Source organism: Galeopterus variegatus, unplaced genomic scaffold (genome assembly GCF_000696425.1).
Source record: "Galeopterus variegatus unplaced genomic scaffold, G_variegatus-3.0.2 Scaffold67, whole genome shotgun sequence".
Classification (NCBI taxonomy): Eukaryota; Metazoa; Chordata; class Mammalia; order Dermoptera; family Cynocephalidae; genus Galeopterus; species Galeopterus variegatus.
In genome coordinates, this window is record NW_007726178.1 from 178,556 (window position 1) to 198,989 (window position 20,434).

The window sequence follows — 20,434 nt, forward strand, 5'->3', positions numbered from 1 at the left end:
TTCGCAACAACTTTATAAACAAGGAACTGTGGCTCAAAGCAGTTTAGTAACTTGCCCAATATCACATATCTAAGTAGAAGAGCCAGGATATGGACCCAGTTTCCTGATCCCCAAACCTGTGTTCTTGACTTTTACTTGTATATATATGGAAGCCTTGCAATGGCACCTGCTATAGATGGAAGAAAATTAATGGGCCAATATTTTCCTCTTCCATAAAAAAGAAAAGGGGCAATTGATCATTCAACTTACACACACACACACACACACACACACACACACACAAAAACATATGCCTCGGCTTGCTTTTTTGTCAAGACTCATGACCGCCACTTCACAATAGTGTGAAAATTCCATTAATTGAATTGCACTGAAGATGGACATTAAGATGAAAAAGTATAGAACTTGTGCTTCTTCATGGTACAAGTTCTTCTAACTTTTCTTTCTGGGCCTTCCTTTCTGAATATGAAGTCATTTCTGAGCTTCAAGACCAACCAAATAGCATTTTTTTCAGCATTTGATCATTGCATGTGTTGGCAGACCTATTGTAACCTTGAGTCACCTACACTGGATTTAAGTATTATTCTAATTGATTTTTTCACTGCTTACTGAGAAACAGAGCACCTCTTTCACTAGTCTCATAAATAATTCCATTTTGCTCTGTCAACATTAATTGAACTTACCTCATGTTGTCGATCTCTCTTTTTTCCTTGCAGGTGATGTCATTGTCTATATTAATGAAGTTTGTGTCCTTGGACACACTCATGCAGATGTTGTCAAACTTTTCCAGTCTGTTCCTATTGGTCAGAGTGTCAACCTGGTGTTGTGTCGTGGCTACCCTTTGCCCTTTGACCCTGAAGATCCTGCTAACAGCATGGTGCCACCCCTTGCAATAATGGAGAGGCCACCTCCAGTGATGGTCAATGGAAGACATAACTATGAAACATATTTGGAATACATTTCTCGGACCTCACAGTCAGTTCCAGATATAACAGATCGGCCACCTCATTCTTTGCACTCCATGCCAGCTGATGGTCAGCTAGATGGCACGTATCCACCACCCGTCCATGATGACAATGTGTCTATGGCTTCATCTGGGGCCACCCAAGCTGAACTTATGACCTTAACCATTGTGAAAGGTGCCCAGGGCTTTGGCTTCACTATTGCCGACAGTCCTACAGGACAGCGGGTGAAACAAATACTTGACATTCAGGGATGCTCTGGCCTGTGTGAAGGTGACCTCATTGTTGAGATCAACCAGCAGAATGTACAGAACCTGAGCCATACAGAAGTAGTGGATATACTTAAGGACTGCCCTATTGGAAGTGAGACTTCTTTGATTATCCACCGAGGAGGTAAGACAAACACTGGCTCAGCAATGAAATATGTGGGTAAAATAGTAGGACCTTTTGCAATATTGTTAAAATGGAGGTTTTCTTGGGAGTTAAATGAAATCACACTTTAAAAAAATAAAGGTAAAAGAGTAAAAGGGACAAATATGAGTAAAGGAAGTTGTGTTTTTAAATTTGGAAATATATTTTTCCTATTTTATATTAAATACAATAATAATAGTGCTTTCAGTCTTACAAACATATTATTATGAACTTGGAGGGTAAAGTTGAATCCCCAACTATGAACGTGTTCTATTTCAAAAGTGTACTAATGTATCAGTTGTACAGAATGCAAACTCGTTTCCCATTGATTTAATTAAGAAATGTGCTCTTCCAATGGAAGAAATGCTTTGAATTGTGCGTAGGATTCCAGGTTAGTAGGTGGAAACTGGTTCAACCTCTACCAAGCCTAAGCATAGGTCTTGATAATTCCTATAAGGACCATTGGGAGCTATGTTGCTGTAGAAAAATCTTTTCAGAGTTCTGAATAGGGTTGTTCAGACACTGCTTCCACTACTACAGGGACAGTTCCAGCAACAATTAGCCATAGTGCCTCCGAGGAGCTGGGAAGGAAGCTACGGAACAGGGTCAGGGTCAAGGCTGGAGTTCTGGGCTGTGTTCTGGCTGAAGTATGGACATGGGAACAGTGAAGAATGTGGCAGAAGCTCTGAGCCCTGGACGTTTCTTCCCTCTTCCGTCTCTATGAGGAAGGGAATGGGGCAACACAGAGGGCCCTTCCTTCATGTCTGTGTTCTTTGCTCTTGATGATCAGTGAGGCTAGGGGGAAGAAGGAGGACAGGGGCCAGAGATAAAGAAGATACTCAAAAACAGCATAAAAGAAAAGGCTCGGGCTAAGTCCTGGTTTTCCCACTTATTAATTCTGGGACTTAGGACACTCAAAGTCCATGAGCCTCAGCTGTCTCATCTGTTACGATGGGATAATAATACCACCCAACCCGATGGTAGTGTTCTTAGTGTTGAGGGGCCCAAAATAGGTGCTCACTAAATATCTGTTGAGTAAATTACAGCAGGTCAGAAAAAGCAATACTGTGAGGAACTCATGCATGAAGAACACACGTGTGGCAAACATATATGATTGCCTATTCAACAGGCTCAAAACAGCATGAAAGTCCTGTCAGTTTGAAATGTAAGAGAAAGCAGTCAAAGCTGAAAAGAGCCCCATTTATGGTTTATTTGGCCCTCTCTGCAGTCCTTTCCCCTTCAAGGAGGTGTTACGTTGGTAATTCCTTGTTTGAAAATGGACACCAAATACTAGGTCCTTGTGAGCAACACTATGCCAAGTACCTGGATTACTTCCTATGTTAAAAAGGGAAATTAATATGATAACAAAACAATCTTCAATTTGACCACCTGAAGGCTTTATTACAAAATAGCACTTGAATTCTGATAATTAGATGTTCACAGTTTCTCCCATTGCTAGTTTAACATTAAAACAAATATTCCTCATTAAACAATCATATTTCATAATGTTCAATTGAAAATTAGTTTCTTGATCTTAAAAGCTATGACTGAAAATCACTGTGCTGTATCCACTGGGTGATTCATAGAAACAAACTTGGACACATTTTATATATAAAGGCTTCTTTTAAAAGCATGGCATAGCAGAAAAACTACTTTGAAATCCTTTATTTATATTATTGCAATTTGTACCTTTCTGTAAATATTTATTTTATGCCTTCTATCAGCTAGGCTACCCTATTCTTGCTCATTCTCCCTCTCTCCCTCTCTCCCTCTCTCCCTCTCTCTCTTTCTCTCTCTCTCTCTCTCTCATACACACACACACACACACACACACACACACACACACTCTTAATCCTCAGGTAATCAAAGTTTTGTTTGCATTTTGTTTGTGTTGGGGGGTAATGGACTTGCTTTTATTTTTTGGCTAGTGTAGAACTGCAGAATGCTCTGTGATGCCCAAAGTACTTCTAGTAGAAAATCTCTTGAGTTTCCCCAAATTCCCACAATTTGTACTCAGCTCTCTGAAATTAATAGGAACTAGCACCATATCTTTGTGATGAAATTCACTTTGCTTATCTTATTATAGGCTACTCAGAAGTGCTCATGACTTCATTCAGACAAGCATAGATCTACAAGAGCAGTTACAGGCTTGGGTCATTTTATCAGGACTGTGGCTGGTTGTTTTTAATTATTTACTAAGATTTTTTATTTATAAAGTAATAATGTACATAGTTTAATTTTTTAAGCAAATAATGTCAGAAGGTATAAAATAAAAAGTAATTCTCTGTTCTGTCTCAAATTTTAGTTCTTTTTCTCAGAAGCAAAAATGCCTGGTTTTTTGTATATATGTATTTCCAGGAAGTTTGTAGTCTACTATCACATATATGAATATATATAGTGCATTTAAGATGGGATGGCATTGTATATACATATGCCTTGCTTTAAAATATCTTAATTATTAGGGTGTATTTAATTTTTTAAAACATACATCATGTTATACTTTAAATACCATAAAATTCACCAATGTAAGTATATACATCAATATGTTTTACTAAAATGCTATCATTGTGTAACAGTCACCATAATCTTTAGAACATGTTCTAAAGATTCTGAAGTTCCCTCATGCCCATTTGCTGCCTGTCCCCACTCCTACCCCCAGCCCCAGGTAACAACTAATCTGCTTTCTGAATAATTTTGCCTTTCTAGAATTTTTTTATAAATGGAATAATACAGTATGTAGTATTTTACTTAGTATAATGCTGTTGAGACTTACCCATATTGGTGTGTGTATGAGAAGTTTGTTTCTTTTATTAACAGGTAGTATTCCATTGCATGGATATACTACCCTGTTTTGTCCATTCACCAGTAGATGGACATTTGAGTTGTTTTCCGTTTGGGGCATTTATGAATAAGGTTGCTATGAACATTAGGATGCAAGTGTTTGTGTGTGCATATGTTTTCATTTTTCTTAGGTAGATACCTAGGAGTGGTATTGCTGAGTTATATGAAGAGTATATATTTAAATTGTTAAGAAATTGTCAGAATGTTCTCCAAAATGGGTGTATTATTTTATATGCCCACCAGCAATGTATGAGGTGCCTAGTTTTTTCCCACTATTGCCCACGCTTGTTATAATCAGCCTTTTTTATTATGGTCATTCTAGTTAGTGTGTAGTGATACCTTTGTGTATTTCTTTAATCTTTTTAAGTGTTTACCATGTTTTTATGTGTTAATAGCACTTCCATAACTTCTTTGATAATGTACCTATTCAAATATTTTGCCCATTTGTATATTGAGCTGTTTTTCTTCTTATTAAGTTGTAAAAGTTCTTTATTTATGAAGAGTACAAGTCCTTTGTAAGACATATGATTTTCAAATTTTTTCTCCTGGTCTGTGGCTTGTCTTCATTTTCTTAATGGTACCTTTTAAAGCACGAAAGTTTTTAATTTCAATAAAGTCAAGTTTATCACTTTTTTCTTATATGGATCATTCCTTTGATGTAATATCTAGGAAATCTTTGTCTAACCTAAGGTCATCAAGAGCTTTTTCTATGTTTTGTTCTACAAGTTTTATTGCTTCATCTCATATTTAGGTCTGTAACCCATTTTAAGATATTTTTGTGTATAGTGTTACAGTGTGAAGTAAGAGAGTTAAGTTTTTGTTTTGTTTGGTTTTTTGCATATGCATATTCATTTGTTCTAGCACCATCTGTTGAAAAATCTATCCTTTCCCATTGAGTTGCCTCAGCACTTTTGCCCACAGTGATTTAGCAGAAATGTGAAAGTTTATTTCTATACTCCCTATTTGGTCTCCATTGATCTATATGCTTATTCTTATGCTAACACCCCACTTTCTAAATCACTGTAACTTTATGATAAGACTTGAAATGAAAGGGTCTGAGTACTTCAACTTTCTTCTCTTTGTTCAAATGATTTTGGCTACTCTAGGTCCTTTGCATTTTCGTAGAAATTTTAGGATTGTCTTTTTAATATTTTGTTAAATTAAAGCCCTGCTGAGATTTTGGGGTTGCATTAAACCTATAGAATAATTTGGGGTGAATTGCCAACTTAACATTGAACCTTTCAATTTATAAATGTGCTATATCTCCTCATCTATTTAGATCTTTAATTTCTCTTAGTAATGGTTTGTAGTTTTCAATGTACAGATCTTGTACTTTTTTTGTTAAACTTATTCCCAGCTATTTTATTCTTTTAGATTTATTGTGAATGAAATTGTTTTCTTAATGTTATTTTCACATTGCTCTTTGCTAATATATAGAAAAACATTTGACTTTTGTTTTGATCTTGTACACTGCAACTTCATTAAACTCACATTTTAGTTCTGGAAGTTTTTTGTAGATTCCTTAATATTTTCTACATAGTTATTCTGTTACTTGTAATAAAGACAGTTTTATTTTCTCCTTCCAATTTGTATGCCTTTGATTTCCTTTCCTTTCCTTATTATGCTAGCTAGAACTGTCAGTATGGTGTTGCATAGAAGACATATGAGCAAACATCCTTGCTTTGCTTCCAGTTTTAGCGAGGAAGCATTCGTCTTATACCATAAAGTATGCTTTTAGGTGCAGCATTTTTATATGCCCTATGTCAGGTTGAAAAACTTCTATTCTTACTTTCAAATTTCAATAATAAATGGTCTTAGGTTTCATCAAATACTTCTGTATCTGTTGAGGTGATCATGTAGTTTTTTTTTGTTTGTTTGTTTGTTTTGTCTTTTTCCGTGTCCGGCAACGGATTGCAACCCTCAGTGTTGCCCCCGTACCGGACCGGGGACCGGCAATGGGATCGCAACCCTCGGTGTTGCTCCCACGCCTCGCTCAGCCAGTGAGCGGGAACCGGTCTGTATGTGGGATCCAAACCCTCGGGCGGGAGCACCGCCACGCTTCCCAAGTGGCGCACTTATCCAGTGCACCACCGGGCCAGCCCCGATCATGTAGTTTTTGTCCTTTATTCTAGTAATATGGTGTAATACATGACATGATTTTTTGATGTTGAAGTAATTTTACATTCCTGGGCTAACCCCACTTAGTCGTGGTATATAATTCCTTTTGCACGTCGCTAGATTCTGTTTGCATATATTTTGTTAAGGATTTTTAATCTGTTGGCAGGAAATTGTTCTGATTTTTTTTTTTCCCATCACATGTCTTTGTCTGGCTTTGATGTCAGGATAATACTAGCCTCATAAAATGAATTGGAAAGTGTTCCTTTCCCTTATATTTTCTGAAACAGTTTGTGTAGGGTTGGTATTATTTCTTCCTTAAAAGTTTGATAGAATTCACCAGTGAAGCCATCTAGGCTGGGCTTTTGTTTGTAGAAAGATTTTTAGTTATTAATTTTATTTCTTTTCTTGATATAGATCGATTCCAATTTTCTATTTCTTCTTCAGTCAGTTTTGGTAATTTATGTATTTCTAGCAATTTTTATAATTCATCTAAGTTATTGAATTTGTTAGCATAAAGTTTTTAATAAAATTTTATGAAATTATTTTTAACAATCAACTTTAGGATTCACTGGTTTTATGTTTTTCTGTTTCCTACTTCAATGTTTTCTACTCTGGTCTTTGTAATTTTCTCTCTTCTACTTACTCTGTGTTTGATTTACTTTTCCTTTTCTGCCTTCTACTGTCTTGAAGAATTAATCTAGTTTAATGATTCTAGTTCTCCTTTCTAATAAAAGCATTTAAAGCTCTGAATTGTACTCTAAGCACTTCGTTAGCAGAATTACATCAATTTTGACATGTTATGTTTTCCTTTTTTACTCAGTTCAAAATAATTTCTTTTTGCAATTTCTTCTTTGACCCATAGGCTACTTAGAAATGTGCTGTTTGTTCTTCAAAATTTGGAATTCCCCAATTCTTTTTCTGTTGTTGATTTCTAATAATTTTGTTGTGGAAGAAAATACATGCTGTATAATTTCATTCCTTTTAAATGTATTGAGACTTGTATTATGACCTAGTGCCTTGCTTTTTGTAACAATTTATTTTGGAAGGTTTTATATATTAGTTCAAAATATATATCTAATTATTTTTAATACTTATTTAATTGAATACTGACTAATGGATATTTTTGTTGCTTTTAATCTTTTTCTATTATAAAAAAAAGATGTATCTTTATAATCTATCTGCACTAGAGATATCTAGTATTATTCTAGATAGTATCCAGATGGATATCTAGATCTAGATAGTATTATTCATTCTTTCTCTTCTTCAACAAATATTTCTTCCATGCTTACTACATGCTAGGCACTTTTTTTTAGCACTGGAGATAAAGCAATAAACAAAGCCAACCATAACCTTTTTCTCATGGAGCCAACGTTATATTGGAGGGAGAAAATAAAAACTAAATACCAAATAAATATGTTCTTTGTTTGTTATGTTTATATCTCCTATCCCCCTGGAGTTTTATTCTTTGAATACTCATCATATAACCAGTTACTTTACTGAGTTATCTTACTGTTTCTCACATTTTTTTCAGCTCATTTCATGGAATTTGGGGGCATACAATCGTACCACCTAAAAATAACAATCACTTTGCTTCCTTTTTTAAATTTGCATATCTCCAATTTGTCTTATTTAATATATTTGACTGTTATTTCTTAAATAATGTCAATACTAGGGATTATGGAAATTCCTATCTTATTCCTGACTTAAATGGAAACAATCTCATTTTACAATGTTAGACATAATACTGGCTTTTTATTTGAGATTAATATTTACCGTGTTAAGGAAATACTCCTCAATTCCCATTTCATTAAGAATCTTCATCAGAAATAAACAATGAATTTTATCAAAAGCTTTTTTTGCATCTGTGGAAATGATGATTATTTTCTCCTTTGACTTATCACTATGATGAATTGCACTAAGGGATTCATTAGTATTGAACTATCCTCCCATTCCTGGAATAAACTATATTAATCTTAACATATTATGATTAAAATGTGCTCCTAAATTCTGTTTATTTATATATAATTTTGCATCATTAGTAAATGACATTGGTCTAAAGTTTTCTTTTTTGGGTTTTGTTTTGTTCGCTATCAGATTTTACTATCAAAGTTTGCTGGTGTCATAAAGGTAATCAGTAGTTCTCTCTCTGCTGTGAAACAATTTAATTACCTTGAAGATATAATATAATACATCGTTGAAACTATCTAGTTCTTGTATGTTGGCTTTTGTTTCTTGTTTGGTTTGGTTTGGTTTGGTGGGAAGAAGGGTATCCTTTTACAACTTTCTCGATTTCCTTCATAGTAACTAATCTTCTTTGAGTTTCTGTCTTGCCTGGGTTCAGTTTTTATAATGTACGTTTTCCTACAAATTTATCTTTTTCATTCATGTTTTAAATGTATTTAATACAATTGAATCAAGTATTCTCTATTTTTCTTCCAATTTCTACTTTACCTAAGAGTATTTCTATTATTCTCATTTCTTATTAGTGCTATTTTCTTAATTAGGTTGACTAACAATTTTTCTATTTTAATGATTGGAGAAACAGTAGTTTACTTATAAGTAACTTGTTGGCTGATGCTCAGCTTAATATTGAAAAGGGAATCGTTACACTCTTTGTCCAGGGAGACTGTTGTTTGATGACTGGAATAAGGAAGATCCAGAGTGATCATCATAATCAAGCCTTATCACATATTTTACTCTTATGTATATTAAACTGCAACAAAATCTTCTACTTAATTTGTGAACCTCCAATAAATTGCAGTTGATCAGTTTTTGGAAATTTTCTTTCTACTTCTAGAAAATATGACCCCAGGATTTTTCACTAGATCAGTATATTCCCTTCTTATGCTAACAATATCATAATAACTAGCATGCCTCCCAAATACTCAAAGAGAATTCAGAGTATTTGGGAGGCATCATAGACAATATCAGAGCTTTATTTGAGGGAAAAGTATAAAAATTATGGACAAAGAGAGCTGTGTCTATGTAGAGAACTCTTGCTTTAGAATTTTGAAAAGCATATATTATCAGAGAAAAACATTGTACCACAATTTATAAACTGCATACAGAAATTATTAAATGTAAAGCTATAAGAAATATTGATATTTTTAATAGTGCTAATACTTTTTCTCAAATTTTTTTATTTAGAAATAGCTTCAAATTCACAGAAAAGATGCAGGTATAGTACAAAGAACACCATACACCATTTTTACCCCCATTACAGTTAACATTCTGTCCCATTTGTTTTACATGGCAGGGGGTGTGTGTATTTCTGAACCATTTGAGATTGTTACATACATCATGTCCCTTTATCCCCAAATATTTTAGTATTTGTTTTATGTTGCTACTTGTTTAGAGAAATATTTAAGCAGCCAGTTAGTTAAAGCTATAAAAGATACTTTTAAAGAAGCACTTAGAATTTGAAAAACACCACAACCACCACAACAAAAGACGTAAGAAATTATCAGAACAGATTTAGGCTACAAAAACGAGTTAATACTCACCAGTAATAAGGATCTGATATAGAAATATCTCAGAGAGAGAAAAGCACTGGTTATTTGAAAAGACTGGTATCCAGAGAGATTAGGTAAAAATCAAAGTGAATGTTCCACATTCAATATTATGTAATCTAACTTTCCACTTGATGTCCACAGAAAAAAACTTATATGATAGAACAAAGCAAATAACAAATCCACAGCATGAGTTGTGAGTGACATAACATACCTGCTGCCGTATTAACAAATATGTCATGAAATCTCAGCAAATAGACACAATAAAAGCTGATTCCTCACTCACATAATTTCCAGTGCACATGTTACTGGATGGCAGATCTCCTGGACAACTCTTCTCTATGCAGTGACTCAGGGAACCAGGCTTCTTCTCTCTGCTGTATCTACATGCCATATGACATTGTCATCCCCCACTGGGTCCTCTCTAACCAGCTCTCAGATAAGATGAGAACAAAAGACTGGAACAGGAGGCTTAGGGGCCAGCCCTGGAAGGGGTGTACATCACTTTCTCCCACATTCCGTTGGCTGGAACTCAGTTCTAGGTTCTATTAACCATAAGATACTGGGAAATGTGGTATTCCTGTGTGCCCAGGAATAAGAGAATAGTTTGGGGCTGCATATGTAGTGGACACTCTGCCCTTGATACTCCTTATATGCTGTCTGTGCCACAACCTGCACATCACGGACATATAAATACTGATTTTATCAAATCATGAGGTAAAATCTTCTTTATAATATGATATTGTGACGTGAATTATTTTAGACTTTTGCGGTATACTCAAGCCACTGGTGTATGTATTAAAATTCACAAACTCTTCTCATATATCCCTTCTCAACTTTCATGGATAAAGAAACTTAGATTCAGAGTTAATTGGCCCAAGTTCAATAAATGTAAGATATCTAAGTAAGTATCAATAACAAGATACCCCATCTTAAGCATGAAAAATGCTGTGGATCTCAAAGCATACACCAAATGGGGAAATTGATGCACAGATGATGCTTAGGGTGAGAGAAATGGGATGCTGGAATACTTGCAGAGCTGTCACACCATCATTTAGAAGGAGCAGAAACAGAACTCAGGCCTAAGTCTACTTACTACAATATTAGTGAGTTTTTTCATTATATCAGTTTCTCCAAATCTTATTGGAAAAAGCTTTAATGGATTCTACTTGACTCTGCAGGATTATTATTTATTCATATAATAGGTATGTGCTGAGGACCGACTGTGTGCCCAGTGCTAGTCTAGGTGCTGGGAATATGGCAATAATCCAAACAAAACCCCTGCATCAAGAAGCTTACCGATAAGGAGGAAATTAGACAATAAACAAAGAAATACATGTTAAGGATGATAATGAAGAAAAACTGAGAGACAGAATCAGAGAAAGAGGAGGCTGGTGGGCAAGGAAGACAGTTCTCTTTTAGAAAGAGTGGCCAGGGAAAGACATCTGTGGAGAGATCTAAAGAAAATAAAGGAGCAAGCTGTGTGAATATCCTAGAGAAAGCATCCCTGGCAGACAGGAAGCCCGACGGCAGGACTGCGCTTGGTACAGACAAGAAATAGCAAGGAGGCTAATGTGGCTGGAGCCAAGTGGGGAAGAGATGGAAAGGTAGATGAGGTGAGCGAGATTGTCGGCGGTGGAAGAAGGCAGATAATGTAGAGTCTTATGTGGCCATGCGCCATAGGAAGGACTTTAGATTTCCTTCTGAGTGAACTGGGAAGCCTTTGGAGTGACTGAGCAGGGAATGATACGATTAAAGGCTCACTCTCCCTGCTGTGTTCAGAATGGACTGTTAGGGAGCAAGGATGGAAACAGGCAGGCAAGCGTCAGCTTTCACAGCAATCCAAAATGAAGAAAACTTGGGGAAGGATGGTAAGAGTGAAGGTGCTAAGAAATGGATTGTGAAAATATTTCAGAGGAAGAGCCATAGGATTTGCTGATGGACAGGTTGGGGGACTTAAGAGAAAGAGAGGAATCAAAGACTGCAAGGTTTTTTGACCTAGGCAACTAGAACGAGTTGCCCTTTTTTGATGTGATGAACGTGGTGGATGAAAATGGGCAAGAAGGGCTGGAGAAGGAATCAAGGGTCCAGTTTGAGGCATGTCAGGCTCTTTAGCTACCAAGTAGAGGGCTGGTATGAGGAGGCTGGAGACCAAAAGAGAGCATCTCAGGAGCAAGGATAAATAGAGAAGAGAAACATTCTCAGGACAGCTGAGGACAGGAAACCTCCCATTTTAAATATCAGGAAGGGAAAGAATGACCAGCAAAAGGCCAGAAAAGCATGACTTGTGAGGAAGGAGAAGAAACAAGAGCAAGGGGCCTTGGTGGCCTTATGAAGGAAAATATTTCAAGATGGAAGTGCTGAACAATTGTGTCAAGTGCTGAGTCAAATAGGACAGAGAATTTACCATTGGGTTTTGGCAACAGGATGAAATATTGTGAAGTAATGGGACCATTCAAGTTAATTGAAAAAAAAACTCATTTTTTTTTTAATTTGGTTGACTAATTGGTGAGAAATCAATATCAGTGTCTTGGTCACTTGAAAACAAAGCCTCTTTCATGTTTAAATCTGGAAAGTGCATTTATTTGCATGTGCTGTGATTTTATATATGTCTTTTGGGGGTTGGGAGTGTACACTTTCTGACTTCATCATTACCTGCATTATCTTTACTTTCTGTCATACAACTTATGTGAAATCAACTTCCTATCATCAGAAAAACTAATATTCCTATTTGTGCCAATGTCTAAGTTCATAAAATGTTCTGTGGTAGGTTCCAAAAGGAGAAGTTGTTGTATTTCTTAATATTTTAGAACGCATTTTATTTAGTGCTAATGAGGGGGATAATGACACCCAATGTATCACAGAGATTCTTGGAGACAAGTTACTTTTTCAAATCTTTAACATAAAGTTTAAGTACCAATAAAATAAAATTTTAGAATTTCAATCTCTCTTTAATCCAAAAAGTACCCCACTTCACCCCACACCCCCACCCCCCTGCACACATATCAGTCTGGTTAACATACCAACTTTTTGTATTTAAAAATATATCTGCTGGCCATTTCTAAGTATAAATAAAAAATGGACAGCAGAAGTGTTTTATTGATGGTAAATCCAATACACATGTAACAGAATATAACTGTTAATTATTGATTTAGTATTAACTTTTTATTTACCCCATTTTCTAATTAGAGGATACCTTAAATGCAAAAAAAAAGGACATGTTAAGATATACATTTCTCAGAGTCACCAGTAATAATATAAGTAATTGCTCTCATGGAGACACACAGAAATAACAATTAAGAGGAACTCCTGGCTTTTAAAATACCTAATTTAAAATAGCTGATTTCCCTCAAGAACAATAACTATATCTTATTTACCATTTTTTTTCTCAGAGCTTGGCCTGCAAGTCTGTTGAATTTTTTTATTCTGTTATGACATTAAAGAGAAGAAGACAGTCTCAAAAAAAAAATCAGGACGATGCATGTGTGAGTCAAATAATGCAGATTACTTTACAAAAATGGACAACCATTTTTCTACTGATTTCCTTCTGTCTGGGCTTTTAAAGCAACCCTAGAATCCCTCAGTTCTCTTTGGTCATGGACCAAATTTTTGCCTAATTTGTCTTTCTTCTTGCTCTTTGTTTATTCCACAAATATGCCAGGTGCTATTGTAAATAAGGGGTCATCCAGTGTACAAACTAAGTTCTTGTTCTTATGGAGTTTGCTTTACCTCTAACAGGTAATAACTGATTAGTCCTGTAAATTAACCGCCAACTGTGCTAGTTATATGGCTATAAAAGCTTCCATACAACAATGTTCTCACTCAGAAAAAAAAATACACATTAAGTTCTGGTCAAGATGGCAGAGTAGTCAGTTTCTGGTGTTGCTCTCTCCCACAGAGTGACCAATTTGCAACTATTAAGGAGCAACGACAGAAGATCCGAGGTCTGTGCTAGAACAGGCAGGAACCACACACTGTGGGACCCCAGTTCAAGTTGCTCCCCACTGTGTAGAGAGACTTTAGAGCTTCTGGGTCCACATGCCCTAAGCCTGCCAGGCCAGAGAAGACAGGTGGGGCAGGGCTTCTGGCCCAGGCTAGTCCCTGCCACCAGGAGAGACTTAAGAAGCTTGGGGCCTCCACACCCCTAGCCAGCCTTCCCAGAGAAGGCAGGTGGGGTGGGACTTCCAGCCCAGGGTGAGACTTCCATACAGGGCTGGTCCCTGCTGCTGGGAGAGACTTAAGAGCCTCAGAGCCCCCACACCCTGAGCAAGCTGTCCCAGAAGAGGCAGGCACAGTGGGACCCCAAACCCAGGCTAGTTCCTGCTAAGCAGAGGCGGCAGTCCCTTCAGGATCTAAGCCAGACATCAGGGTGAAACATGTGGACTGTGATACCTCCAGCCACAATGACCAAACACCAAAGGAAAGATACCAGAAATATGAAAAATCAAGTAAGTATATCACCACCAAAGGAAAATAATAACTCTCAAGCTCCAGATCCTATAGAACAGGAAGTCTTTGAAAGGATACACAAAGAATTTGGAGTAACAATTCTAAGGAAACTAAATGAGATACAAGAAGACTCAGTAAGACAACACAATGAAATGAGAAAAAATATAATGAATCTGAAAGAAGAAATGTACAAAGAAATCAATGCCTTGAAAAAGAATGTAGCTGAGCTTGTAAAGCTGAAGGATTCATTCAATGAAAAAAAAAAAACACAACAGAGAGAGTTTAACCAGCGGACTTGAACAAACGGAAGAGAGAATTTCTGAACTGAAGACAGGCTGTTTGAATTAACACAGGCAGACCAGAAAAAAGAATCAAAAAAATTGAAGAAAATCTAAGAGAGACTACAGACAACCTTAAGTGCTCAAATATCTGAACCATGGGTATTCTGGAAGGGGAGGAAAAAGGAAATGGCATTGAAAACATATTCAATGAAATAATAGCAGAAAACTTCCCAGGTATAGGGAAAGTCACAGATCTACAGATTCAGGAAGCCCAAAGATTCCCAAACACATTCAACCCAAAAATGTCCTCTCCAAGACAGGCGATAATCAGACTGGCAAAACTCAAAGACAAAGAGAGAATCATAAAAGCTGCAAGACAGAAGCAGCAAGTTCTGTCTATAAGGGAGCCTCAATCAGAATAACATCAGACTTATCATCAGACACCCTAAAAGCCAGAAGAGAATGGGATGATATATTCAAAACACTAAAGCACAAAAATTGCCAGCCAAGAATTCCTTCTAAAGGAAGGCTATCCTTCTAAAATGAAGGACAAATAGTTTATTTCTCAGACAAACAAAAACTGCAGGAGTTGACTACCACACGACCAGCCCTACAAGAAATTCTCAAGGAAGTACTGGGTTTGATACAACAAAAACAACCATCACTGCCATGAATACTCAAGAAAGAACAACACCTACCAGCAAAACTAAGATACTAAGAAAAGAGAAAAAAATAGTTTATCTATCACCCCAAGAAACCAACAAATACAGAAGACAAGCAGAAAATTAGGAAGAAAGGAATAAAAGGTACATAAGACAGCTAAACAAAAATCAGTAAAATGCTAGGAGTAAATCAACACCTTTCAATAATAATTCTAAATGTAAAGGTATTAAATTCCCCATTCAAAAGACACAGACTGACTGACTGGATTAAAAAGATGGACCCAACAATATGCTGCCTTCAAGAGACTCACTTCACCTATAAAGACACACATAGACTAAGAGTGAAAGGATGGAAAAAGATATATCAGGCAAATAGAAATGAAAAATGAGCTGGAGTAGCTATTGTTATATCAGATAAAATAGACTTTAAAGCAAAAACCATTAAAAGAGATAAAGAAGGCCACTGTATAATGATAAAAGGATCTATCCATCAAGAAGACATAACAATCATAAATATATATGCACCCAATGTCAGAGCAGTCAGATTTACAAGGCAAATACTATTAGATCTAAAGAAAGAAATAGACACTACACCATAAGAGTGGAGGACCTGAGCACCCCACTCTCATCATTGGACAGATCATCTAGGCAAAAAATCAATAGAGAAACACAAGATCTAAACAATACTTTAGACCAATTGGACTTGGCAGATAACATTCCATCCAACAACCTCAGAATATTCGTTCTTCTCATCAGCACATGGAACATTCTCCAGGACAGACCACATGTTAGGTCACAAAGCAAGTCTCAACAAATTCAAAACAATTGGAATTATTCCATGTATTTTTTTCAGATCACAATGGACTAAAATTAGAAATCAATAATAAACAAAACTCTGGAAACTATACAAACACATAGAAATTAAACAACATTATTATTAAGGAAATATGAGTCCAAGAAGAAATTAAACAGGAAATCAAAAATTTCTTGAAACTAATGAAAATAATGACACATCATACCAAAACCTGTGGGATACTGCAAAAGTAATACTAAGGGAGAAATTTATCGTGTTAAATGCTTACTTCAGAAGAATGGAAAGATGGCAAATAAACAACCTAACACTTCACCTTAAAGATCTGGAAAAAACAAGAACAATCCAAACCTGAAGTTAGTAGATGGAAAGAAATAATTAAGATCAGACCAGAATTAAATGAAATAGAAACCCAAACAACAATACAAAAGATCAATGAAACAAAATGCTGGGTTTTTTGAAAAGATAAATAAAATCAACAAACCTTTAGCAAGACTAACTAAGAAAAGAAGAGAGAAGACCCAAATAACAAAAATTAGAGGTGAAAAAGGTGATATTACAACTGACACCTCAGAAATACAGTGAATCATTAGAAACTACTATGAACAACTGTATGCCAAGAAATTTGAAAATCTGGAGGAAATGGATAAATTTCAGGATGCATACAAACTACCAAAACTGAGCCAAGAGATATAGAAAATCTGAGCAGATCGATAACAATAAAAGAGATTGAAGCTGTTATCAGAAGGCTCCCAACAAAGAAAAGCCCAGAACCGGACAGGTTGACTGCAGAATTCTACCAAACCCTCAAAGAAGAACTGATACCAATTCTCTACAATCTGTTCCAAAAGATTGAAACAGAGGCCATTTTCCCAAACTCATTCTATGAGGCAAACATCACCCTGATACCAAAACCAGAAAAAGATGTATCAAAAATAGAAAATTACAGGCCAATATCCTTGATTCTTTCATGATAAAGTCGCTCTACAAGTTAGGCATAGACGGAAAGTATCTCAACATAATTAAAACCATATACTGTAAACCCGCTGCCAATATCATCCTGAATGGGGTAAAGCTTTTCCCTTAAAAACAGGAACTAAACAAGGATGCCCACTCTCACCACTCCTATTCAACACAGTGTTGGAAGTACTAGCCAGAGCAATCAGAGAAGAGAAGGAAATAAAGGGCATCCAGATTGAAAAAGATGAAGTCAAGCTGTCCTTGTTTGCATATGATATGATCCTATATATTGAACAGTCTAAAGCCTCTATAAAAAAAAAAAACTCCTAGAGTTGATAAATGATTTTAGCAAAGTTGCAGGATACAAAATCAACACACAAAAATCAGTAGCATTTCTATACTCCAACAGTGAATATGCAGAAGAAGAAATCAAGAAAGCTAGCCCATTTACAATAGCCACCAAAAAAATAAAATCCTTAGGAATTGAGTTAACCAAGGATGTGAAAAATCTCTATAATGAGAACTACAAACCACTCCTGAGAGAAGGATGTGAAAAATCTCTGTAATGAGAACTACAAACCACTGTTGAGAGAAATTAAAGAGGACACACGAAGATGGAAAGATATCCCATGTTCTTGGATTGGAATAATTAACATTGTGAAAATGTACATATTACCCAAAGTGATGTACAGATTCAATGCAATCCTCATTAAAATTCCAATGACATTTTTCTCTGAGATGGAAAAAGCTATCCACACATTTATATGGAATTAAAAAAGACCATGCATAGCCAAAGCAACCCTGAGCAAAAAACATAAAGCTGGAGGCATAACACTACCTGACTTTAAACTATATTAGAAAGCTATAATCACCAAAACAGCATGGTACTGGCATAAAAATAGACACACAGATCAATGGAATAAAATAGAGAACCCAAAAATCAATCCATACACCTACAGCCATTTGATCTTTGACAAAGGCAGCAAATCTACATACTGAGGAAGAGACTGCCTTTTCAACAAGTGATGCTGGGAAAACTGGATACTCATATGTAGGAGAATGAAAGTAGACCCGTACCTTTCACCATATACCAAAATCAACTCAAAGTGGATTAAAGAATTAAATATACGTCCTGAAACAATAAAACTCCTTAAAGAAAACATAAGGGAAACACCCCAGGAAGTAGGAGTGAATACAGACTTCATGAATAGGACCCAGAAAGCACAGGCAACTAAAGGAAAAATAAACAAATGGGATTATATCAAACTAAAAATCTTCTCCACAGCAAAAGAAACAATCAGCAGAGTAAAAAGACAACCAACAGAGTGGGAGAAGATATTTGCAAAATATACGTCTGACAAAGGATTAATATCCAGAATATATAAGGAACTCAAACAACTTTACAGCAAAAAAAAACAAATAACCCAATTAAAAAATGGGCAAAGGAGCTGAATAGGCATTTCTCAAAGGAAGATATATGAATGGCCAACAGACACATGAAGAAATGCTCGACCTCACTCGGCATCAGGTAAATGCAAATGAAGACCACTTTGTGATACCATCTCACTCCAGTTAGGATAGCTAACATCCAAAAGACTGAGAATGATAAATGCTGGAGAGGTTGCTGAGAAAAAGGAACTCTCATACACTGTTGGTGGGGCTGCAAAATGGTGCAGCCTTTATGGAAAATGGTATGGAGGGTCCTCAAACAATTACAGATAGATCTACTATATGACCCAGCTATTCCACTGTTGGGAACATACCGAGAGGAATGGAAATCATCATGCCAAAGGGATACCCTGTACTCCAGTGTTTATTGCAGATCTAGTTACAATAGCCAAGAGTTGGAACCAGCCCTATTGTCCATCATCAGATGAGTGGATAAGGAAACTGTGGTATATCTACACAATGGAATACTACTCTGCTTTAAAAAAGAATGGATGGACTTAGAGAAAATTTTATATTATATTATATTATATTAAATTATATTAAGTGAAACAAGTCAGGCACAGAAATAGAAATACCACATGTTCTCACTTTTTTGTGGGAGGTAAAAATAAATGAATAAATAAGGACTTAGAGAAAATTATATTACGTGAAAACAGTCAGGCACAGAAAGAGAAATACCAGATGTTCTCACTTAATTGTGGGATCTAAAAATAAATTTAAAAAATAAACACATAAACGAATCAAGGGGGGAAGGAAGAAGACAGAATAACCTCAAAATTTCCTTGAACTATTTAAGTGAAGTGAACAGATATGATGTGGGGAGGAGGGGAGGAGGTGGAGAGGAACGGGTAAAGGGGCATGAAAATCAACTACAATATATATTGAAATGTAAAATTGAAGAAAAGAAAAACAAAAGAAAAAACATACATGCTTACTGGCATTAGACAATGAAAAATTAATTTAACTGGAATTAGAATACTGGGTTTCTAGTGTAATCTGTGCCACTAATTCACATGGTTACAGTGAGCATGACATTTAAGCTCTCTGGCCAAGAGCTCCCCATTTTTAAATTGAAGACAGCCTGTAATGTCCATATCATCTCGAAAACTCTAAAATTCTCAATGTTTCTGGGTCAATGGCTTATTTAGTTATAATTGTGCATTTATTGGCTGGGGGCCCAAGAAGAAAGGAGGTTTTTGAGTACTTCAAAAAGTTTGTTGGAAAAATTGAATTAAAAGATAATATGAATCCTTCCATGAACTTTTCTGAAAACCATTCATATTATCTATAACCCTATTTCCTGCCCCCTTTTAATCCAGTGGTATTTTTTTGAGCTCATACCCCAAAGTTTACTAACCTTATATGAAACGTGGCAGTAGCAAAATTTGGAATTTCAAGTAATGTCAGAGGGAAGAAGGGAAGAAGTAATAATGGCTGTTGCCAATAATTCTGAAGCTACAGGAAGATGACCAAATTTACTATATTATGTGAAATATATTCAACCAGTTTATGTAAATTATTTTTTAAGTGGGGGAAAGAATATTAGTTTCTTCTCACTAAGGCTTTTTTTAAAAACTATAAACTCAAATTTAAAAATAACCAGTACACAATAAATTTGCCAAATAAGTCTCAAACTACCCTGGGCCTACAAATCTTAAAATATAAATAGCAAAAAAAAAAAAATCATCTTTCTCACTATCTGCCAATAAACTGTAATAAATTATACTTTGGAAATTATATTGGTCATGTCAAAAGTGTGCTCTGCCTATGAAGTGCTTATGTGCAAGAGCAGAAATTTAAGTAGACTATGTGCAATTAAAGTTATGTACAAGAGAATTCCTGATGATAAACTCTGAAAATTTTGCCATGAAGACTGTTGAATCACAGTGCCTACGTGTAGTAGGCTCTTACCTGTTGGATAAATGAGTGGAATCATCTACAGCATTATCTTGCTATAAAACATTATAAAGTCATGTTCATTTTT

At 35.8% G+C, this 20,434-nt stretch overlaps 1 protein-coding gene across 1 annotated transcript in view; it reads left to right on the forward strand.

The window, feature by feature from the left end:
* MAGI2 (membrane associated guanylate kinase, WW and PDZ domain containing 2) overlaps nucleotides 1–20,434 on the forward strand; it is a 340,007-nt gene that overhangs the window by 104,027 nt on the left and 215,546 nt on the right. Inside the window, exon 6 of the mRNA XM_008577562.1 lies at nucleotides 714–1,352. Coding sequence (XP_008575784.1) covers nucleotides 714–1,352 — 639 coding nt within the window. The remainder of the gene's footprint in view (nucleotides 1–713; nucleotides 1,353–20,434) is intronic.